Source organism: Nerophis ophidion, linkage group LG04, assembly GCF_033978795.1.
Source record: "Nerophis ophidion isolate RoL-2023_Sa linkage group LG04, RoL_Noph_v1.0, whole genome shotgun sequence".
In the NCBI taxonomy this organism is placed as follows: domain Eukaryota; kingdom Metazoa; phylum Chordata; class Actinopteri; order Syngnathiformes; family Syngnathidae; genus Nerophis; species Nerophis ophidion.
This window is the reverse complement of record NC_084614.1, coordinates 81,913,693-81,935,672: the sequence shown is the minus strand read 5'-3', so window position 1 is coordinate 81,935,672 and position 21,980 is coordinate 81,913,693. Positions and strand designations below refer to the sequence as shown.

Here is a 21,980-nt window from a genome sequence, read left to right as displayed (position 1 = left end):
ACTTCATGTGAAGTAAAAAAAAAAAATCCTTAAAATAAAACTTTGAAAAAAATCCTCATCACAATTCTCCCCTAAATGAGGTCCTGCACTCCTAAAAACATATTTTAAGTTATTTCCCAAGTTGCTCAACATGTTTTTTTTCTCCTCTGCCGACCCCCGCCCCAAAAAAAGGGGAAAAACAAGAACAGAAATGTCATCAAAGAGCCGCTCTCATCCAATCAGGCGCCGGTGTCTGTGGCAACAGCCCGCTCCCCCATTGGTCGGCTGCACCGGGCAGCGAGCGCTCCCATTGGCTGGCGGCTGCCTCGGAGGCTTCATTGCCTCCATGGCAACATTGCTTCCTCATGGGCGGCGGCTTCGACTGCGTTATTCATCCTTTGTGCAGCACACCGGTGAGTGGGGAGCGCCTCTTTTTATTTTTTATTTTCTAAACGGCGCCGCCCCATTGGCCGAGGCCACGGCTGCTGCAATAAAGGCGGCGAGCGGTGAAATGGGGTTTTAAATAAACCGAGCCTGTGAGGTCATCCGGTGACTCTCTCCCCTCCCGCCTGTACAACGACTCACTCAAGGAAGCCTTGACTTGTGTTTTCTCACACACCTGGAAAGTGCACGGGCGTGACCTCAGGGGTCACAGGTGGGGATAAACCTATGAATGTGAGCTGGACATCAGGCAACAACAAAAACATGTGGTTTGCTTGTTGTTTCCAGGAAGGGAGGGGGGGTGGAGGACATCAACACACACACTAGATGTTAGCTCCTCCCCCTGTGTGTGTGTGTGTGGCAACAGGCATCCGTTTTAGCACGTGCTGCCTGTTGCCATCGTGACGGCTCCTCGGATACGGCGTGCTGGTTGGACGCGGTTGTTGTTGATGAAGCAAGAAGAGGTTGATGAAACCTCGTGGAGGGAGGAGGAGGAGGAGGAGGGCCGGGGTCGGGTGCGGCGAGGGGGCTTTTTATTTCCCGCCGCCGTGGTAGAAAGTGTTGCTAGGCACATTAGAGGGCAGTTGGTAAACAAAAACGGACTTAGCGGCTGTAATCGCCCGCCGTGACCTTAAAGCCTTCAAAACGAGCCTCTTGACTCCTAAATCCCTCCCCCGGATGTTGCTAATTGAAGAGATTACACAAATATAACCCACTTGGTTTAAAAAAAAACATTTTATTGGTAAGGTGACAAGAGAAGTAAAATCGACCGAAGCGGTAATGTGCTGACATAAGCGTCCCCCGTCCCCCCCCCACGCTTGTGCTGACAGGGTGATTGATGGCGAGGAGCGAGTCGGGGCGGGGCCAGACAGTCTTTGTTTGGGGGGGTGGGGGGGTGGGGGGGGGGGACAGTGGAAGAAAGGTGCACGGTGTTGGTGTCACGCCTCCTGACCGCCGATCTCCAGCTCCTCCAACTTCTGAGCCATGGAGACCACCAGCCTCTTCATCTGACGCAGGAGGGGGGATAAGACAGGTGGGAAATTAAATTTAAAAAAAAGGAGCGGCAGGAAGCCACGAGGAAGGATGCGAGGGGGTGAAGTGCAGAGTGGCGAGGAGCGTTGGGTGTGGAACCCAAAGAAAAAAAAGTCCCCAAAAACCTCCCACTCCTGTACTTAATAATACACCTCCAATTATAATAGCAACTACTTAACATTCTGCAAAATCACAGGAAGATTCAGACTTGGCAAAAAGTGACACGTACCATAAAGCTGGCTGGACCGGCAAAAAGGGCCGAAGCTCCTTTTTAAGTGTCATTGCTCTTTTTTAGCAATGACACTTAAAACAAATCTTTAAAAAAAATACTAAAAAGTGATTATATTTATATAGCGCCTTTCTCTAGAGACTCAAAGCGCTGTACATAGTGAAACCCATTAGCTACATCTTTAAGCTGCGTATAAATATGTTTTAATATTATTTTTTAAGGTTTTATGCACTTTATTTCATAGAACACTTGTTTACTTTGGAAAAACAGTAAATATGCAGGATTTTCCCACAGTGGAATATTTGATGTGAAGTAGTTAGAGTCTTCAGCAGGTCAATAATTCATAACATTGATTTTCATTCATTATTTTTGGAGTGTTATTAGAATCAACATTGCAACTTTTTCTTGTTACATTCCACATTTTTATGTTGCTTTTTTTAGAGATGTGTGATAATGGATTGTGTGCCGATATCCGATATTGTCCAACTCTTGATTATCGATCCCGATATCAACCAATACCGATATATACAGTCGTGGAATTAACACATTATTATGCCTAATTTTGTTGTGATGCCCCGCTGGATTGATTGATACTTTTATTAGTAGATTGCACAGTACAGTAAATGGTAACACCCGAATAAGTTTTTCAACTTGTTTAAGTCGGGGTCCACGTTAATCAATTCATGGTATATGATTCATGGATGCATTTAATAATGTAAAAAAGTTTTCCAAAATAAATCAACTCAAGTTATGGGGAAAAAAATGCCAACATGGCACTGCCTTATTTATTATTGAAGTCACAAAGTGCATTTTTTTTTTTTTAACATGCCTCAAAACAGCAGCTTGGAATTTGGGACATGTTCTCCCTGTGAGAGCATGAGGAGGTTGAGGTGGGGTAGCGGGAGTGTATATTGTAGAGTACCGGAAGAGTTAGGGCTGCAAGGGGTTCTGGGTATTTAAACCGTTGTGTAACAGTGTTAAAGTTGTTTATACTGCCACCCTCAGTGTGACCTGTATGGCTGTTGATCAAGTATGCATTGCATTCACTTGTTTGTGTGAAAAGCCATATGTGATTGGGCCGGAACGCAAAGGCAGTGCCTTTAAGCTTTACTGGCACTCTGTACTTCTCCCTATGTCCGTGTACCACTCCGTACAGCAGTGTTTTAAAAAGTCAGACATTTTAATTTTTGAAACAGACACCGATAATTTCCGATTTTACATTTTAGGATAGGATGGGATGGGATATGTCTTTATTGTCATTGCACAAGTACAACGACATTTTAAAGCATTTATCGGCTGATAATATCGGCAGTCCCATATTGTCGGACATCTCTAGTAGGAATGTGATGATTACTTCATAACAATAATCCATCCATCATCTTCCGTTTATCTGAGGTCGGGTCGCGGGGGCAGCAGCCTAAGCTGGGAAGCCCTGACTTCCCTCTCCCCAACCACTTCATCCAGCTCCTCCCGGGGGATCCCGAGGCGTTCCCTGGCCAGTCGGGAGACATAGTCTTCCCAACTTGTCCTGGGTCTCTTCCCCGTGGCCTCCTACCGGTCGGATGTGCCCTTAACACCTCCCTAGGGAGGCGTTCGGGTGGCATCCTGAACAAATGCCCGAACCACCTCATATGACAAAAAAAACATATGAAAATCAGTGGTATTCAGTGAAGTAAGATGAATGAATTTGTTGCTCCTGCCAAATGAATTGCATTGAGTGGAGCGGATCACCACTCCAAGATGGCGGCCCTGCGTCCCGGCAGCGCTAGTAGGCAGTAGCGGTCAATGCTGCGTCGACTTACAAGATGTCTGTGGTTGACACACTGAACCGGCGGTCGCTTGTGCTTGGTCTCCTAATGGGTAAGGACAATAAAATGTCTTGTATTCATGTTAGCATGTAAGCTAGCTAACTGCTGGGAATGAGTAGCATCACCAGGACTTCTTCAACATGTAATAATCAATCACAGTTTTATGACAATTGAAAGTCATATCAACCATGAGACATTTTACAGCAGTTTATCGTTGTGAAGTGACTGGGATGAGAATCAGCACCTCCAAGTCCGAGTCCATGGTTCTCGCCCGGGAAAGGGTGGAGTGGCATCTCCAGGTTGGGGAGGAGACCCTGCCCCAAGTGGAGGAGTTCAAGTACCTCGGAGTCTTGTTCACGAGTGAGGGAAGAGTGGATCGTGAGATGGACAGGCGGATCGGTGCGGCTTCAGTACTGCGGACGGTGTATCAATCCGTTGTGGTGAAGAAGGAGCTGAGCCGGAAGGCAAAGCTCTCAATTTACCGGTCGATCTACGTTTTCATCCTCACCTCACGAGCTTTGGGTTATGACTGAAAGGACAAGATCACGGGTACAAGCAGCCCACATGAGTTTCCTCCGCCGGGTGGTGGGTCTCTCCCTTAGAGATAGGGTGAGAAGCTCTGCCATCCGGGAGGAACTCAAAGTAAAGCCGCTGCTCCTCCACATGGAGGAGCCAGATGAAGTGGTCCAGGCATCTGGTCAGGATGCCACCCAAACGCCTCCCTAGGGAGGTGTTTAGGGCACGTCCAACCAGTGGGAGGTCACGGGGAAGACTATGTCTCCCGACTGGCCTGGGAACGCCTGGGGATCCCCCAGGAAGAGCTGGACAAAGTGGCTGGGCAGAGGCAAGTCTGGGCTTCCCTGCTTAGGCTGCTGCCCCCATGACTCAACCTCAAATATGCAGAAGAATACGGACGGATGGATGGATGGATGGATGGCCACCCATGGACTCCAAAATTGAGTGCAGTACTGGGCTGAGCAAATGCGCTTGTTGTTTCCGTTTGCCTCTGGTTCTAGAAAACCTTGTTTTTTTGGGTTGTACAGTTTAGGAACAAAATAAAGTGTTTTTTTGTAATGTACCTAAAAGTCTAACAGTTACCACTATGAAGTATTTTATTGCCTTTACACAGATGGCCTTAAAGTGTTCCAAAAGGCCCAACGAAAGTTTTTTTTTTTTAAAACATGTAAACTTGATTGTGTCATTACCTCGCGGCGGTAAAAGCATTTAGCATCATTAGCATCATTAGCAGCGGTAATGTGTCAGCGTGGAGCCACACGGAGGAGGACCCCTCGGGCTGCACACTTAGTAAATTGGGATATGCAAATATTAGCCCACATATTGGAAAATATGGGCTAAGCTGCAGCACATATAGGTGGGCGGGACCTGTCGACTGATTGACAAGCGGTGGTGACACATGGAGGCTTCATTCATTCATGTTTTGGATTTGAAAAAAAAAAAAAAAAAGCTCCCACAAGACAATAGAAGCTTTGTTCACATAGCAGCCACTCCATTAGGGACACCCTGATTGCCATCCGACACAAAATTCCTTTTAAATTTTGATTGCCACTGACATGTTTTGGTCGTTATAAGCCACAAATGATTAGTGATTAGTTAACATAATTGTCATAGTTGACATACAAAGTGTTTTAAAAATGGTCCAACCTGTTTGAGAAAAGATGTCGCACTGGCACGCACAAACATGTTTTTCTCACCAGTAACAAAGATTCCGCCACATGGTCTTCTTTGTCCATGCGGTGTGGTCATTAAAAAAAAAAAAAGGCTTGCCGCCACCGCCACCTGCTGGCCATTGTGACAACTGCTGACTATTTTTCCCCTCCAAACAAAGGGTGATTAAGAAATATCCCTCCCACCATTCAAGTAAACTCTCTGTTAATCATACTCTTATTCAAATTTTTTTTTACTCTTTTGCAGGATTAAAAAATAACTTTAAAATGGAAATGTATTTTTTTTAACATAATATTTTAGAGGTTGAGGTGAGCTCGTGCCTGAAACTAGTGATGACGTCATTGATTATCGATCAGTGTGTCGTGTTAAGTGCTCGCCTAAAGACTCCGTGCTGTTGGCATTGAGCTGATGTTTCTTAAACGCTTGCAGACAAAGAGATGAGGAGGGGAGGAGACAATCATCATTTACCTCAAACATCTGCTTTTCAACATGGCCTTTGTACTCCACCGTCACCGGCTGCTCCTTGGGGTCCTCGGCTGCCAACATCTGGTTGGCTGAGCCCAGCACGTAGCTGCAGTCCATCATGGTGAAGGACACAGGAAGAGAACAAACACTACAATGTTAGAAACATACACATTGGTAGGAATAATGATATTGCACATGTACTATAGATTAGAGATGGGCAATATGACCTGAAACTGTATCACGATATTGAGTATCCATGTTGATGATTATTGGTATTTTTATGACCTGTAGAAAATAAGGAGCGGGAGAAAAATATATTGAATGTATCAAATGTTTAGTTACAGCTGTGCTCTAAAGGGTGAGCGCGGCTAAGGTGGTGTGGTATCAGCGGTCTTGCCTCGCATCATTTTCAGACCATATTGGTCCCTTCGAAAAAAAATCCAAAAAAGTGCCAAACTGTCCAGGTGACTTTTCCTCTTTTATCCACAATTTCTTCATTTTCACATTCTCTTCTCACTCCATGCAAAGAACAATCAACCAAAACTTGATAGTTGATACTGTCACCTGATTGGCCGTTAGCGTGTTACTCCTGGGTTCGAATTCCACTCACTACTTTTAAACGGTGTCAGAACCGGTTCTAAAAACAATGGAAAACACAATTATATTCCTTTATATCATTATGTCATTTTTTAACAGGCTAGAAATGTAAATAATTTTGTGAATAAGTAATACATTTAAAAAATCCACTACCTACTTATTACATCGAAAACAAAAAAAAGAAAAAGAAAACAGAATGAGCGAAAAAAAACAACCTTTGATTGCGTTGTAATGTTGATGCTCATAATTCCAGGGGTTTGTGAATGCACCTTGCTTGACGTGAATTGTGTGCATAGTGAGGAAGTGCTGTGTTGGTAGCTCGTGCTGTTGTACATCATGGCTGCTGTTGCCATATTACTTGTATTTCCATACGTGGCTTCTTCCCGGAAGTGAAACGCAGTGGTGGTCAACCAAGCCAAGATGGCAGCGTGCAAACCATCGGGAGTATGCAAGGGGTCAAGATGTTACCATTAAAAGCTTCTACGAGCAATAAAAAAATCTAACTATGCAATGGAATAGATCCCTATAGAACTATTTCATGCTTGTATAAGGGTCTGTTATACACATATGTGTATATATATATATATATATATATATATATATATATATATATACATACACAGTACATATACCCATTCTTATATATATGCATACATATATATATATGCATACATTATATATATATATATATATATATATGCATACATATATATCATAATGTGTACATACACATATATATATATATATATACACACAGTACATATACCCATTCTTATATATATGCATACATATATATATATATGCATACATTATATATATATATATATATATATATATATATATATATATATATTATATATATATATATATATATATATGCATACATATATATCATAATGTGTACATACACACACACATTTATATTTTATTTTACTTCTGATTATTATTATTAATAAAGTATTTTTTCTTCATTTTAATTGATGTATTTGCAAATACTACTTGGTTTTTCTGCCGTTTCTTTTTTTTTGGGGGGGTGGTATGGTTGGGATGTAAAGAAAAAATATTTTGACATTTAGGGCAGACAACAGATATATGATGTATGAGAATATGATGTCATGGATAGGAATGTGTGATGCTGGATGTCAATAAAATTAAAATATCAAAAAAAGATTTGTCGGGTGATAAAGGATTGTCTGTCGTTGGAGTTCCCTTTTACGTGGGCACGGGTGCTGGTATGGAACCAAGTTTTGATGCCCATGATGCCCTAGTGCTAATCGCACACATCCAACCGATGAAAATTGAGCACGTCTGCCCTCTACACTACGCAGTCGGAGCAAACCTTTCAATGTCGGCCACGTTGAAACAGAAAGTGAACCTCTTGCTGTCCAGTCTCTTGGGGGTGGAGGAGTAGACCATGCCCAGAACCGAGTGGCAGCCTCGGCACACCAGATCCTTGACGATACTGCAGGGAGAGCAATAGATTAGCAGATGTTGTAAAATAATTAGTGGCTCCCCTTCCGCCACCTCGCCAAGATGGCGGCTGGTGAGGGTTAGTGTCAGTAATTTCCGGGTTAAACAATGCTAACAACAAACAAAATTAAAATTAATATTTTAGTAATCTCTTCTCTAACAACAATTTTAATCCTAGTACTAATGTGATTTATGTTGTATTGCTTCACAATTTGGTTGATATCATTACTTCAATCATCAACAATTGCATCATCAGAGAAATGGACATTGAAACAGTGTAGGTGTGACTTAGTAGGATATGTACAGTGAGCAGTGAACATAGTGAGTTCAGAAAGCAGAAGAACAAGTATATACATTTGTGATCTGGGGTGGAGGTCTAAAAGTAACCTGACTAGCTTGTTCTGGGATGTTTGGAGTCTAGATTTGAGGGTTTTGGAGGTGCTGGGGTACCAGGAGGTGCAAGCGTAATCGAAAAAGGGTTGAAAGAGAGTTCTCGCTAGAATCTTCAAGGTGCTTTTGTTGACCAGAGAGGAGATTCTGTAGAGAAATCTTGTCCGTCGGTTGACCTTTTTGATTACCTTCTGCGCCATTTTATCACAGGAAAGATTAACTTCTAGAAAGGAACCTAGGTAGATGACCTCATTGTTCCTGGTGATAACAATGTCACCCACTTTTATAGTCAAGTCACTGACCTTCTCAAGCTTGATATGGGACCCAAATAGGATGGACTCCGTTTTACCTAAGTGTATGGAAAATTGATTGTCAGCGAGCCAGGTGCAAATACAAGCCCTGTTTCCATATGAGTTGGGAAATTGTGTTAGATGTAAACATAAACAGAATACAATGATTTGCAAATCCTTTTCAAGCCATATTCAGTTGAATATGCTACAAAGACAACATATTTGATGTTCAAACTCATAAAAAAATTGTTTTTTTTGCAAATAATCATTAACTTTAGAATTTGATGCCAGCAAAACGTGACAAAGAAGTTGGGAAAGGTGGCAATAAATACTGAAAGTTGAGGAATGCTCATCAAACACTTATTTGGAACATCCCACAGGTGTGCAGGCTAATTGGGAACAGGTGGGTGCCATGATTGGCTATAAAAACAGCTTCCCCAAAAAATGCTCAGTCTTTCACAAGAAAGGATGGGGCGAGGTACACCCCTTTGTCCACAACTGCGTGAGCAAATAGTCAAACAGTTTAAGAACAACGTTTCTCAAAGTGCAATTGCAAGAAATTTAGGGATTTCAACATCTACGCTCCATAATATCATCGAAAGGTTCAGAGAATCTGGAGAAATCACTCCACGTAAGCGGCATGGCCGGAAACCAACATTGAATGACCGTGACCTTCCATCCCTCAGACGGCACTGTATCAAAAACCGACATCAATCTCTAAAGGATATCACCACATGAGCTCAGGAACACTTCAGAAAACCACCGTCATTAAATACTGTTCTGTTCTACATGGTAGTGTGCAGGGGGGGGCAGTACATCTAAGAAGGACAGCTCCAGACTTGAGAAACTGATCAGGCGGGCCCGTTCTACAATGGGAATGAAACTGGACTCACTGGTGACGGTGGCAGAGAAGAGGACTGTGGACAAACTAGTGAGCATCCTGGATGATGCCAGTCACCCTCTGCATAGTGTTATCAGTAGCCAGAGGAGCCTGTTCAGTGCTAGACTGCTTCATCCCAAGTGCAGGACTAATAGACTCAAGAACCTCTTTGTCCCACACGCCATTAGACTGTACAACTCCTCTCTGGGACGGGGGGCAGGGGGTACTAGGAGAACAGGGGATGCAAAACATTAACAGTGCAATATGTTTTCATAACATGGTCACTACTGCCTACTTTGTCTTGTTATATTCTTATTTTACTGTTATATTGTTATTCCCATTGTTTTTATTCTTTTTGTAATATTTCTCTATTGTGTTTCCTTTTAAACCCCCATTATTTACTTTTTACTTTTTTCTTTAAATTGATCTCAACTCTGTGCACTGCTGCTGGAATTTTAATTTTCCTGAAGGAACTCTCCTGAAGGAATCAATAAAGTACTATCTATCTACGGTTCGTCGCTACATCTGTAAGTGCAAGTTAAAGCTCTACTATGCAAAGCGAAAGCCATTTATCAACAACATCCAGAAACGCCGCCGTCTTCTCTGGGCCAGAGATCAACTAAGATGGACTGATGCAAGCGAGCCAGGTGCAAATACAACAGAGTTCAGCACTGAGGATTTTTTTCCACCTGTGACTTGTCCTTTACCCCGCCTTCTGCCCGATTGGAACTGAGGAAGGCACCAGCGCCCCCCGAGACCCCTTAAAGCATGGGTGTCAAACTCTGGCCCGCCGTGTATTTTCATTTGGCCCTTGAGGCAATATCAAATTAACATTAGAGCTGGCCCGCCAGTATTATACAGCGGCGGTGTTGCTGTAACACCGCATTCACCGCTAATACTCATACCTGCTAACCCCCCCACCCCCTCAATTTTCCAAAGAGAGTCCCAAACAACAATATTGGGGGCGTGCCTTAACCTTTCGTCACGTCCGCTTTTCCTATGTAGAAACAGCGTGCCGGCCTAGTCACATGATATATGTGGCTTTTACACACACACACACACACACACACACACGTTAATGCAATGCAAGCTTGGTCAACAGCCATACAGGTCACACTGAGGGTGGCCGTATAAACAACTTTAAGACTGTTACAAATATGCGCCACACTGTGAATAAACACTAAACGAGAATGACAAGTACATTTCGGGAGAACATCCGCACTGTAACACAACATAAACATAACAGAACAAATACACAGAACCCCTTGCAGCACTACCTCTTCCTGGACGTTACAATATAAAAACGTATTATTAGCCTGTGGGAAAAGTTTATTTTGATATTTACCGGAGAAGGCTGCAAATAGAAAAGAGGCATTCAATTTCTATTTAAATTTGATTTGATATGCCATTGCTATTTTTAAATTATTAGTATTATTTGAAACTCGATTTTGCATGTCACTACAAAGTTATACAAGTCTCGCTTGTTCAATATTCAATGCAAAACTTGTTTGGGTCCCTATCAAAAGGTTAATTTGTTCAGTTTAAAATTTTGGCCCACTCTGTATTTGAGTTTGACACCCCTGCCTTAAAGGGAATAATCGGTAGGAAATGGATGGATGGATGTACTTGTCCTTGCCAGATACCAGCAGGGCTGAGTCATCCGCAATCAGGAACAATTCACATTCGCATGCTGATGAAACTTCATATTGGCGGCTCCAGTTTCGATTGTAAATGTTTACAAAGATAATACACACTGTGGAATATGGAGTGGAGTTTCTTACCAGAGATAACCTTTGCTGGCTTCATGCAGACGAGAGTCATTTCCGACGAAAACATTGTCAGTGGTCCCTAGAAACAAAACATATCAGGGCAGTGATTTTTTCCAGCTGTACTTAAACGCACCATTATTACTTAATGTCGTCGTATATTGTTATTTTTATAACATTATTTTTATATTTATTATTTTCCATTAGATATTTATATGATAAAAAACTCACTTTTTAAGCGTATTTGACAGTGTTGGTCCTCGGCTCCATCCCACGACATGGAGTCCCCGACAGGCAGCCTGCATTTCCCGCAGACGAACACCGCCGGCCCGTCATCGTCTTCTTCCGTTTGGCTGCTTTCTTCCACCAAGGTGGAGTCTAAAGTTCGTGTTTCGAATGTGCTGTTTGCGAGTTTGAGGGCGTCGGAAACCAACTTGCTTTTCTTTGGTTTGTTGGCGGCTTTGGAAATGGACGCCATTTTTAAATATTCGCGGCTAAAATCAGAGCACACTGGAGCGAGGGGAGGGAGTGAGATAGCTCCGTCTTATACACTTCCGCTTCGGTATTTTGTGCCCGGCAAAATATACCAAACGTTGATTTTATTAGGGACCGAATGTCCCTTCGGAACAGAGGACCATATTGTATTTCTAAGGTTTTATTATTCCGCAGCCTCTTTGAGCTGTAATTTGACCCCCTTAACATGCTTCAAAACTCACCAAACTGGACACACACATCAGGACTGGCGAAAATTGCCACCTAATAAACCAAACCACAAAACTCTAAATTGCGCTCTAGCGCCCCCTAGGAAAAAACCCAGACAAAAATGCTTGTAACTTCTATTATGAATGTCGTAGCGACATGAAACAAAAACCTCTATGTAGGTCTGACTTAGGCCTAGATTTCATACACTTCAGCAAAAATCAACAGGAAGTTGACAAAAACCCCTTCAAAACAAAAGTTTCCTAATAAAATGCCATTTGTGCCTCTTTGAGCTGTAATTTGACCCCCTTAACATGCTTCAAAACTCACCAAACTGGACACACACATCAGGACTGGCGAAAATTGCCACCTAATAAACCAAACCCCAAAACTCAAAATTGCGCTCTAACGCCCCCTAGGAAAAAACACAGAAAAAACTGCTTGTAATTTCCGTTAGGAATGTCATAGAGACATGAAAAAAAACAAACTCTATGTAGGTCTGACTTAGGCCTATATTTCATACACTTCAGCAAAAATCTACAGAAAGTTGGCGAAAACCCCTTCAAAACAAAAGTTTCATAAAAAATGCCATTTTTGCCTCCTTGAGCTATAATTTGACCCCCTTAAAATGCTTCAAAACTCACCAAACTGGACACACACATCAGGACTGGCGAAAATTGACATCTAATAAACCAAACCCCAAAACTCAAAATTGCGCTCTAGCGCCCCCTAGGAAAAAACACAAACAAAACTGCTTGAAACTTCCGTTAGGAATGTCGTAGAGACATGAAACAAAAACCTCTATGTAGGTCTGACGTAGGCCTATATTTCATACACTTCAGCAAAAATCTAAGAAAGTTGGCGAAAACCCCTTCAAAACAAAAGTTTCCTAAAAATGCCATTTTTGCCTCTTTGAGCTGAAATTTGACAGCCTTAAAATGCTTCAAAACTCACCAAACTGGACACACACATCAGGACTGGCGAAAATTGCCATCCAATAAAAAAACGAAACCCCAAAACTCAAAATTGCGCTCTAGCGCCCCCTAGGAAAAAACACAGACAAAACTGCTTGTAACTTCCGTTAGGAATGTCGTAGAGACATGAAAAAAAAAACCTCTATGTAGGTCTGACTTAAGCCTATATTTCATACATTTCAGCAAAAACCAACAGGAAATTGGCAAAAACCCCTTCAAAACAAAAGTTTCCTAAAAAATGCAATTTTTGCCTCTTTGAGCTGTAATTTGACCCCCTTAAAATGCTTTAAAACTCACCAAACTGGACACACACATCAGGACTGACGAAAATTGGGATCTAATAAAAAAAAATAAAAAAAAAATAAAAAAAACTCAAAATTGTGCTCTAGCGCCCCCTAGGAATAAAACACTGACAAAACTGCTCCTAGGAAGAAAACACAGACAAAACTGCTTGTAACTTTCGGTAGGAATGTTGGAGAGACATCAAACAAAAAACTCAACGTAGGTCTCACTTAGACCTGCATTTTAATAATTGACATCCTTCAGCAAAAATCAACATTTCCCCTTCAAAACAAAAGTTTTGTAAAAACCTGTCACCTTTTTTCAAACATTATTTCCTCTGAGCGCGTTTGTCGTGTCGGCTTCAAACTCGCACAGGAGAGAGATTGAACCCTTCTGATTAAAAGTCATCAGAAGAGTTTTAATAACTGCTCCGGTTTTGATTTCACGCAACTTCAAAGAACTGCTGCGCCGCTGCCGTCTCAAGATGCCCATTTAAAAGCAGGAAGCACCAGCGTGACCACACAATGCAGAGAAGGTAGGTAATGTGCAGGTAAAGATATGTTGACTGGTTGAAAGGAGGCACCAGTTTGACTCCAGGATACAGAGAAGGTAGGTAATGTGCAGGTAAAGTGATTGACTGGGTGAAAGAAGGAAGTACCAGTTTGACTCCAGGATACAGAGAAGGTAGGTAATGTGCAGGTAAAGATATGTTGTCTGGGTGATGGCAGGAAGCACCAGCGTGTATGGGTGACAGAAAGAAGCACCAGTGTGACCCCAGGATACAGGGAAGGCAGGTAATGTGCGGGTAAAGATATGTTGAATGGGTGAAAGAGGAAGACACCAGTTTGACTCCAGGATACAGAGAAGGCAAAGTACAGGTGAAGATATGTTTTCTGGGTGATGGCAGGAAGCACCAGCGTGTATGGGTGACCGAAAGAAGCACCAGTGTGACCCCAGGATGCAGGGAAGGTAGGTAATGTGCAGGTAAAGATATGTTGAATGGGTAAGGGCAGGAAACACCAGCACAAGTCGGTCCCGTCCATCGCTGCTTACAGCTTTAATTTAATTTGTCTTTTTTGGTGAACATAGATTCATTTAGTTACTTATTTTCATTCTCAAACCCCCTTCGTGAAGGGAGTTTATCCGCGAAATAAACTCCAACCATAACCGTATTGTTTCAGGTGAGGGTGCGCCATCTTGAACTGACTGTTTACTCTTTGGAGGAAACGCGATGGCATGAAGACGGTGAGTCGTATTTATTTACCTCTTTATTGTTCATTAAATGCGTTGTTAATTCTTATCCGAGCCATTTTTAGTTTCTTGGAAAAGTGTTCACGCGTCGGGTGGAAAGTATACCATTTGTCCGCGGACGTAATACTCCAATACGTTAGGTGGCGGCAATGCAGCGGTGACGTCGAGCGGCGCCGCCATTAAAAGTAGAAGAAAAAGAAAATGTCGGCGGCGCGAAAACGGAAATAAGTTTGTGTTTTTGTCCGATTCCACCCCTTTAACAACCCCGTCGCGCTCTTCTCCTTCGTCCATGGATGAAAAGGTCGATAAGGTAACCAACTGTGCGTAGGTAGACCTTATCGTTCACGTTATTGACCTTGTTGTCATGGCAACGTGGTGGTTTTGGTAGGTGAACGTCTGGCTGAGTGCTGTGTTCGGGGAGCAGGCCGTGCCCCGGTACGAAGTCAACATCAGGACCGTGGATCTTCTCCACCAGCTGGCCTGCTGCAGCGAGGCCCGCTGCACGGAGACTGCCCTGCTCACACAAGACCTCCAGCACAAGGCGTCAGAGTACCAGGCTGACGGTGAGAAACAAATGGAAAAAACTGTAGAAACCAGTAGATATATATATATATGTATATGTGTGTTTGTATATGTATATATATATGTATGTATATATATGTGTTTGTATATATGTATATATATGTGTATATATATATATATATATATGTGTATATATATGTATATATATATATATATATATATATATGTATATATATATATATATATATATATATATATATATATGTATATGTGTGGGGAAAATCACAAGACTACTTCATCTCTACAGAACTGTTTTATGAGGGGTTCCCTCAATCGTCAGAAGATTGAGGGAACCCTTCATGAAACAGTTCTGTAGAGATGAAGTAGTCTTGTGATTTTTCCCACACATACATATTGCGCTCTACCACGGTAATTATTACATTTTTTGAGGTTATTTAGAAAAGTACTGAAATACATTTTGGTACCTGTACCAAAATGTTGGTATCGGGGCAACACTAGTGCCAACAAGTTGCAGCTGTGCTCTAAAGGGTGAGCTAAGGTGGTGTGGTGTTAGCGGTCTTGCCTTTCATCATATACAGACCACATTGGTCTGACTACGGTCCCTTTGAATACAAAAAGAGCCACTTTCCAGGTGACTCTTCCACTTTTATCCACAATTTCTTCTTTTTGACTTCCTCTTCTCACTCCATGCAAAGAATCAACCAAACACGCAATAGTTGAGACTGTCACCAGATTGGCTGTTAGCGTTTCACTGCCACTGACCATACTTCCGCTTTCTTCCGACAAAGAAGAAAAAATTAGGCTAAAAAACACATCTTTTATTGATATCGATTACGTGTCTATCGGGGAATATATTGATATCGCTTTTTAATGTCCTCCAGATTTGTGAAATCCCCATAATCGGGGCCACTTGTAATATTGTCGCAAATAAATGAACGGTTTAAGAAATTATAAACGTTGTTGTAATGAAGCTTTGAACAATGTTTATATTTGTGTTACGACGTGTGTCGTTAATTAGATAATGTCTGGTATCGACCATCAGTATCGTCCACCATTCAAATGGAAAGCTAACTCTAGCATGGCATTGCTACAAAATCAAATTGTGTTCATGCTGATTTGGAGTTTGTTTGTGCAGGCGCTCACCTCCAGGAGGTCCTCCAGAGCGTGGGGCTGACCGCCGAGAGCCTGTCCAAGTCCTCCACCATGTACACGTCCGCCCTGGTGGACATCGCCATGGTGCTGGGAGTCCGAGACACCTCTCTTTACAGCCTCATGCCCGCCCTGAACCGCCTCACCCACGAGCTGTTGGACGCCGAGAAGTCCGAGAGGAGGGCGGAGCGCGAGAGTCTGGCCGTGCAGAAGAGGCTCAGCGCCGCTCTGCTGCTGCGCGGCAACCTGGAAGAGTGAGGACGTCCCGACGCCGGGGTCGTTGCCGGCGACGACCGCGCACTAACATCTTTCCTTCCATCCGAAAGGGACGCCGAACACATTTTGAAGAGGCAAGCGGTGGAGAGCGCCAAGACCGAGGAGAGGCTCCTGAACATGGACTTTGTGAAGGACAAGGCTAAAGAGCTCCGCAGCAGACGGGAGAAGAAAGAGGTAAGAGAGATGAAGCACGGGGGGTCCTAACTTTTTCCACTCACTGGCAGGGGGACATTTTGATAGTTGTTTTTTTCCTAAAACCAATACAATTGATTTTTTTTAAAACCTTCATGGTGGCGTCTTGTCCACGGTGTACCCCGCCTTCTGCCCAAATGCAGCTGAGATAGGCTCCAGCTCATCCCGTGACCCCAAAAGGGACAAGCGGTAAAAAATAGATGGATGGATGGGTTCTCCTCAAGTTTGGTCGGGTCGCTGTCATAAAAATGTAGCTTTCAACACCTCCATCTTTACATCAAAGTCACATCTATTTGTTGTACATTTTTGATGCTCTTTTTGTAAAAAAAACAACTAGCAAACACTGCTTTTTATGGCAAATCTCAGAACATGCAATCATTTCCCCAAAAAGATTTTCAAAGTGGAATATTTGAGGTGAAGTAATTGGAGCCATCAATATGTCAATAATTTGTAACAACATTGATTTTGATTCATTATTATTATTATTTTTTAATAATAACAGTTTTTAAGAAAAAAAAGGGGTATGCACATAAGTGTCAAAAACAAGTCATATTGATGTGAAATTTAATTTCAATGCTTAAATCTGTAGATTTACATCAGATCTGTCGATACAAAGCTGTTTTTTTAATGTTTTATACTCTTTTTGTAAAAAAAAAAAAAAAAACTCCTTTTTTATGGCAATAACACAAAATATGCAATATTCCTCCATGGTAATTCCCCCCTCTACCTCAAAGAACTACTCACCCCCAAATCCTCCACACCACACCTCCACTCCAGACATGCTAACCTCTTTCAACCTCCGAGGACAAAGACCAGGCTTTCTGCTCCGCCGCTCCCAGTCTGTGGAATGCACTCCCTGACCACCTGAGGGCACCATAGACTGTGGATGGTTTTAAAATAGGCTTAAAAACCCTTCTTTTTTAAAATAAAAATAAACATTTTTTAGATATATGCATACTAGTTCTGGCTATTAGGCTGTTCTAGTTTTTATTGTTATTTGTTTTATCTTTTTTTTCATACACTGTAGTAGCACTTTGAGGTTGTTTGCTCAATTTAAATTGCTTTTTAGAAATAAAATCTATTATTTTCACCAAAACTATTATAAAGTGAAATATTTGATGTAAAGTAATCAAAGCCTTAAATATATGTCTATAATTCATAACACTGATTTGAATTCTTTATTATTTTTTGAGAGATGACAGTTTTCAGAAAAAACAATCCTACTAAAATTCTCAGGGATTCAAATAAGCTCCATTCATAAATGTCAGAAATAAGTAATGTATTATTTTTATTTTGTTTTTACTTTCAATGCTTAAATCTGGAGATCAATTGCCGATCCATCAATTGATATAAAGTTTTATTTTTGTTTGTTTCATGCATAAAAAAAAAAAACACTGCTTTTTATGGCAAAAAAACCCAAAATGAAATATTTTCCACCCAAAAGTATAAAAGTGGAATATGTAATGTGAAGTACTTGAATAATTCAATGATTCATAAAAACATAATTTTGATTAATTGTTGTCTTCGCTCTAAAAGTCTCAGAGCTCCAAAGGACTCGCTCGTAAAAGTGCTAAGAATAAGTCCAAAAAGAAAATGTTTTTTTTTTAACTTTCAACACTTATATCTTGAGATCAACTTCAGATCCATACGTCGATTTTACGTTTTTATTATTTTTTTATGTTGTTTTTTTTTTAGTTTGTTTTATGCCTTTATGTCAAAGAAAACTTTTTGATTAATTGATTGAAACTTTTATTAGTACATTGCAAAGTTTAGTACATATTCTGTACAATTGACCACTAAATGGTAAGTTTTTCAACTTGTTAAAGTCGGGGTCCACGTTAATCAATTCATGGTGAACTTACTTTTTCATATGGCAAACACACAATATGCAATATTTTTCCCCAAAAAGTATTTGAAAGTGTAATATTAGATGTGAAGTAATAGGAGCCTTGAATATGTCAACAATTCATAACAACATTGATTTTGATTCATTATTATTTTATGAGCAATGACACTTTTAAAGAAAAAAGCAGCCTGCATGGTAGCTTTGTCTTATTAGAGTCAACTTTGCAACTTTTTCTTCTTACATTTGCTGTTTTATTCCACATTTTAATGTTTAAAAATATAAATATATATAATAGTATTATTAGAATGTGAAGCAGGCAATTAACAAATAAGCCCACAGGCCACACTTTGGACCCCCCAGTTCTGGTATTGGAGTTCTGATCTTGTTTTGATCCAGGCTCAGCTGGCCTCCAGAAACATGCACAAGTCGCTCACTCATCAAGCTTTGGTTCAACTCTCAGAGGTGAGTTTCAAGCCGTGTGGAAATCCAAGATGTTGTTTTTGTAACCTTTGCTTTGGACAGGAAGTGACCGCGCTGAAACTAGAGACTGTCCCCTTGAAGAAGAAGCTGGAACCTTACATGGACCTCAGCCCGGTTGGTTGTTTCCACACATCAGCATAACACCTCTCCATGCAATGTAGACTTCCTTCTGTAAATATTAGCTAGGGGACGGACGAATCCATCCGATTCGACTCAGATTCGATTCAGCATGATTCTCACATTGTATTATTTAGTCTTATAAATTAATTAAACTTTTTCAAAACCAGTTTTTCTGGTTGCACACAGATGGCCTAAAAATATATTTTTATAAACCGATGAATTGATTTTTTTTTTGTAGGAAAAAAATTATAATTCTTTTTCAAATCGATGTTTGAAAATTGTGAATCGATTTAGAACCGAGAGGGGAAACAAATCGTGATTCGGATATTAATCAATTTTTTTTTTTGCACTCCTGATAACAGGGGTGTGAATCTTTGGGCACCTAATGATTCGATTTGATTCCGGGGGTGACAATTCCATTCAGAATCGATTCTTGCAATGTGAAGTGAAGTGAATTGTATTTATATAGCGCTTTTCTCCAGTGACTCAAAGCGCTTTTAGATAGTGAAACCCAATATCTAAGTTACATTTAAAGGCCTACTGAAATGAGATGTTCTTATTTAAACGGGGATAGCAGCTCCATTCTATGTGTCATACTTCATCATTTCGCGATATTGCCATATTTTGGCTGAGTCCACAACTTTTGGTCGCTAATAGAAAAGCCTTGCCTGTACTGGAAGTATGTGTGCGTGATGTCACGGGTTGCAGGGCTCCACGCATATTCACATTGTTTTTAATGGGAGCCACCAGCAGTAAGAGCAATTCGGACCGAGAAAGCACAATTTCCACATTAATTTGAGCGAGGATGAAAGATTTGTGAATTAGGATATTGATAGTGAAGGACTAGAAGAAAAAAAAACAAACAAACAAAAAAGCGACGGCTTCGGGCAGCGGCAGTGTGAGCGTTTCAGATGTAATTAGACACATTTACTAGGATAATTCTGGAAGATCCCTTATCTGCTTATTGTTTTAATAGTGTTTTAGTGAGATTTTGAAGATTGTAAAGACATACCTCGAGGCCGGATGGCTGCGGTGAACACGCAGTGTCTCAGAAAGAAGCCGAGGAGCCAAGCTCACAGCTGTCTTTTTTGACAGCTGCTGCAGGACGACGAATAATCCACTGACGTCTCCGGTAAGATATATATATATATCACAATTTTCCCATCCAAAAACATGCTGGTTGACATAGAGAAAACATGTTCACTTGACCACTCTGCTTCACAACAAACAAAGAAACACCGGCTGTGTGTCGGTGCTAAAGGCAGCTGCAATCCAACAGCATATTTCTTTATAGTCTCCATTATTAAATGAACAAATTGCAAAAGATTCAGCAACACAGATGTCCAAAATACTGTGTAACTATGCGATTAAAGCAGACGACTTTTAGCTGCTAGTGGTGCAGCGCTAATAGTTCCTGACAGTCCAGTCCGTACGCGACATTATTCCGCGACGTTTTCAACAAGAAACTCGCGGGAAATTTAAAATTGTAATTTATCAAACTAAAAAGGCCGTATTGGCATGTGTTGCAATGTTAATATTTCATCATTGATATCTAAACTATCAGACTGCGTGGTGGCTAGTAGTGGCTTTCAGTAGGCCTTTAAAGCAGTGTGGGTGGCACTGGGAGCAGATGGGTAAAGTGTCTTGCCCAAGGACACAACGGCAGTGACCAGGATCGAACCTGGAATCCTCAAGTTACTTGCACGGCCACTCTACCAACCGAGCTGCACCGCCCCGTCATGTATTATTCGCTACAATAAGTGTAATGAAACGTTTACAAAACAGGTTCTGGTGGCCTAAAAGCTTATTTAAAACTTTTTTTTTTTCAATAACTTTTTTTAAAATGATGAATCGGGATGAATAGAATTTTTTTTTTAATTTTTTGTGCACCCCGAGTAAATAAACACTTGTCATACTCGTCCCCCGCAGAGTCCATCTCTTGCTCGGGTTCAAATCGAAGAGGCAAAAAGAGAACTGGTAAATATGAATATTGTTTGTCTGCTCATATTTTCATTACAGGGCTCTGGATCAGAACTTTTTTCTTTTATGTTTTTATTTCAGGCGGCGCTCGACTCCAAACTGGCAATGAACATGGCTTTTAAGTGACATTCATAAAAGGGACATGGATATTTTAAATGGCTTTCTAGCACACCCAAGAGAGTTTATTACAGTGTTTGTAGAACAAAATCATGTTTTCCCTCATGAAGTTAAGCTATCATGGTAAAATAATAGGACTATAGGACAATACAAAGCTCACATATTTAATGGTGTTTTATCACCACAATAAAGCCACACTTCTTTTGAGGTATTTTCAGGCTTTTTAATGACTTAAACAAGTATTTGTGTGACTATGATCCATATTATAAATAAAAGACTGTAACCTCATTTTATAGATTTGCCTCTTTTTGATGTTAAGTTCCTGTTATGAGCTGTTATACAATCTATGCCACCAGCAGCAAGAGCTATTCGTACCGAGAAAGCGTCAATTTCCCCATTAATTTGAGCGAGGATAAAAGATTCGTGGATGAGGAAATTTAGAGTGAAGGACTAGAAAAAAAAGGGCGATTGCATTGGGAGCGATTCAGATGTTTTTAGACACATTTACTTGGATAATTCTGGGAAATCCCTTATCTTTCTATTGTGTTGCTAGTGTTTTAGTGAGTTAAATAGTACCTGATAGTTGGAGGGGTGTGTCCATGAGTGTGTTGTCGCCAGTCTCTGAGGGAAGTCACGGCAGCAGCAGGACAGAAGCTCCGCTTTCCACAATTTTCTCACAGAAAACTGCCGGTTGACATGTAGTCGGGATCCATGTTCGCTTGACCATTCTGATCCATAGTAAAGCTTCACCTCCGGGAATTTTAAACACTGTGTGTTTGTGTGGCTAAAGGCTTAAGCTTCCCACCTCCATCTTTCTACTTTGACTTCTCCATTATTAAAGGCCTACTGAAATGAGATGTTCTTATTTAAACGGGGATAGCAGCTCCATTCTATGTGTCATACTTCATCATTTCCCCATATTTTTGCTGAAAGGATTTAGTAGAGAACATCCACGATAAAGTTTGCAACTTTTAGTGCTGGTAAAAAAGTCTTGCCTGTACCGGAAGTCGCAGACGATGATGTCACGGATTGTAGGGC

General features: G+C 41.2%; 2 protein-coding genes across 2 annotated transcripts; one reads left to right on the top strand and one right to left on the bottom strand.

The window, feature by feature from the left end:
* Nucleotides 1-1,136: 1,136 nt before the first annotated feature.
* mis18a (MIS18 kinetochore protein A) lies at nucleotides 1,137-11,511 on the bottom strand. The gene is made up of 5 exons (XM_061896563.1): nucleotides 11,265-11,511; nucleotides 11,049-11,115; nucleotides 7,577-7,699; nucleotides 5,644-5,746; nucleotides 1,137-1,427 (listed from the first exon to the last, which is right to left on the bottom strand). The coding sequence occupies exons 1-5, from the start codon at nucleotides 11,509-11,511 to the stop codon at nucleotides 1,359-1,361; spliced, it is 609 nt and encodes a 202-aa protein (XP_061752547.1). The 3' UTR covers nucleotides 1,137-1,358.
* A 2,694-nt stretch (nucleotides 11,512-14,205) lies between these two features.
* Nucleotides 14,206-21,230, top strand: haus1 (HAUS augmin-like complex, subunit 1). Its single transcript, XM_061899329.1, has 8 exons — nucleotides 14,206-14,549; nucleotides 14,628-14,802; nucleotides 15,918-16,185; nucleotides 16,258-16,381; nucleotides 18,642-18,707; nucleotides 18,768-18,839; nucleotides 20,775-20,822; nucleotides 20,907-21,230. Exons 1-8 carry the CDS (start codon nucleotides 14,529-14,531, stop codon nucleotides 20,949-20,951), a joined length of 819 nt encoding a protein of 272 aa, XP_061755313.1. The 5' UTR covers nucleotides 14,206-14,528; the 3' UTR covers nucleotides 20,952-21,230.
* Nucleotides 21,231-21,980: the final 750 nt, after the last annotated feature.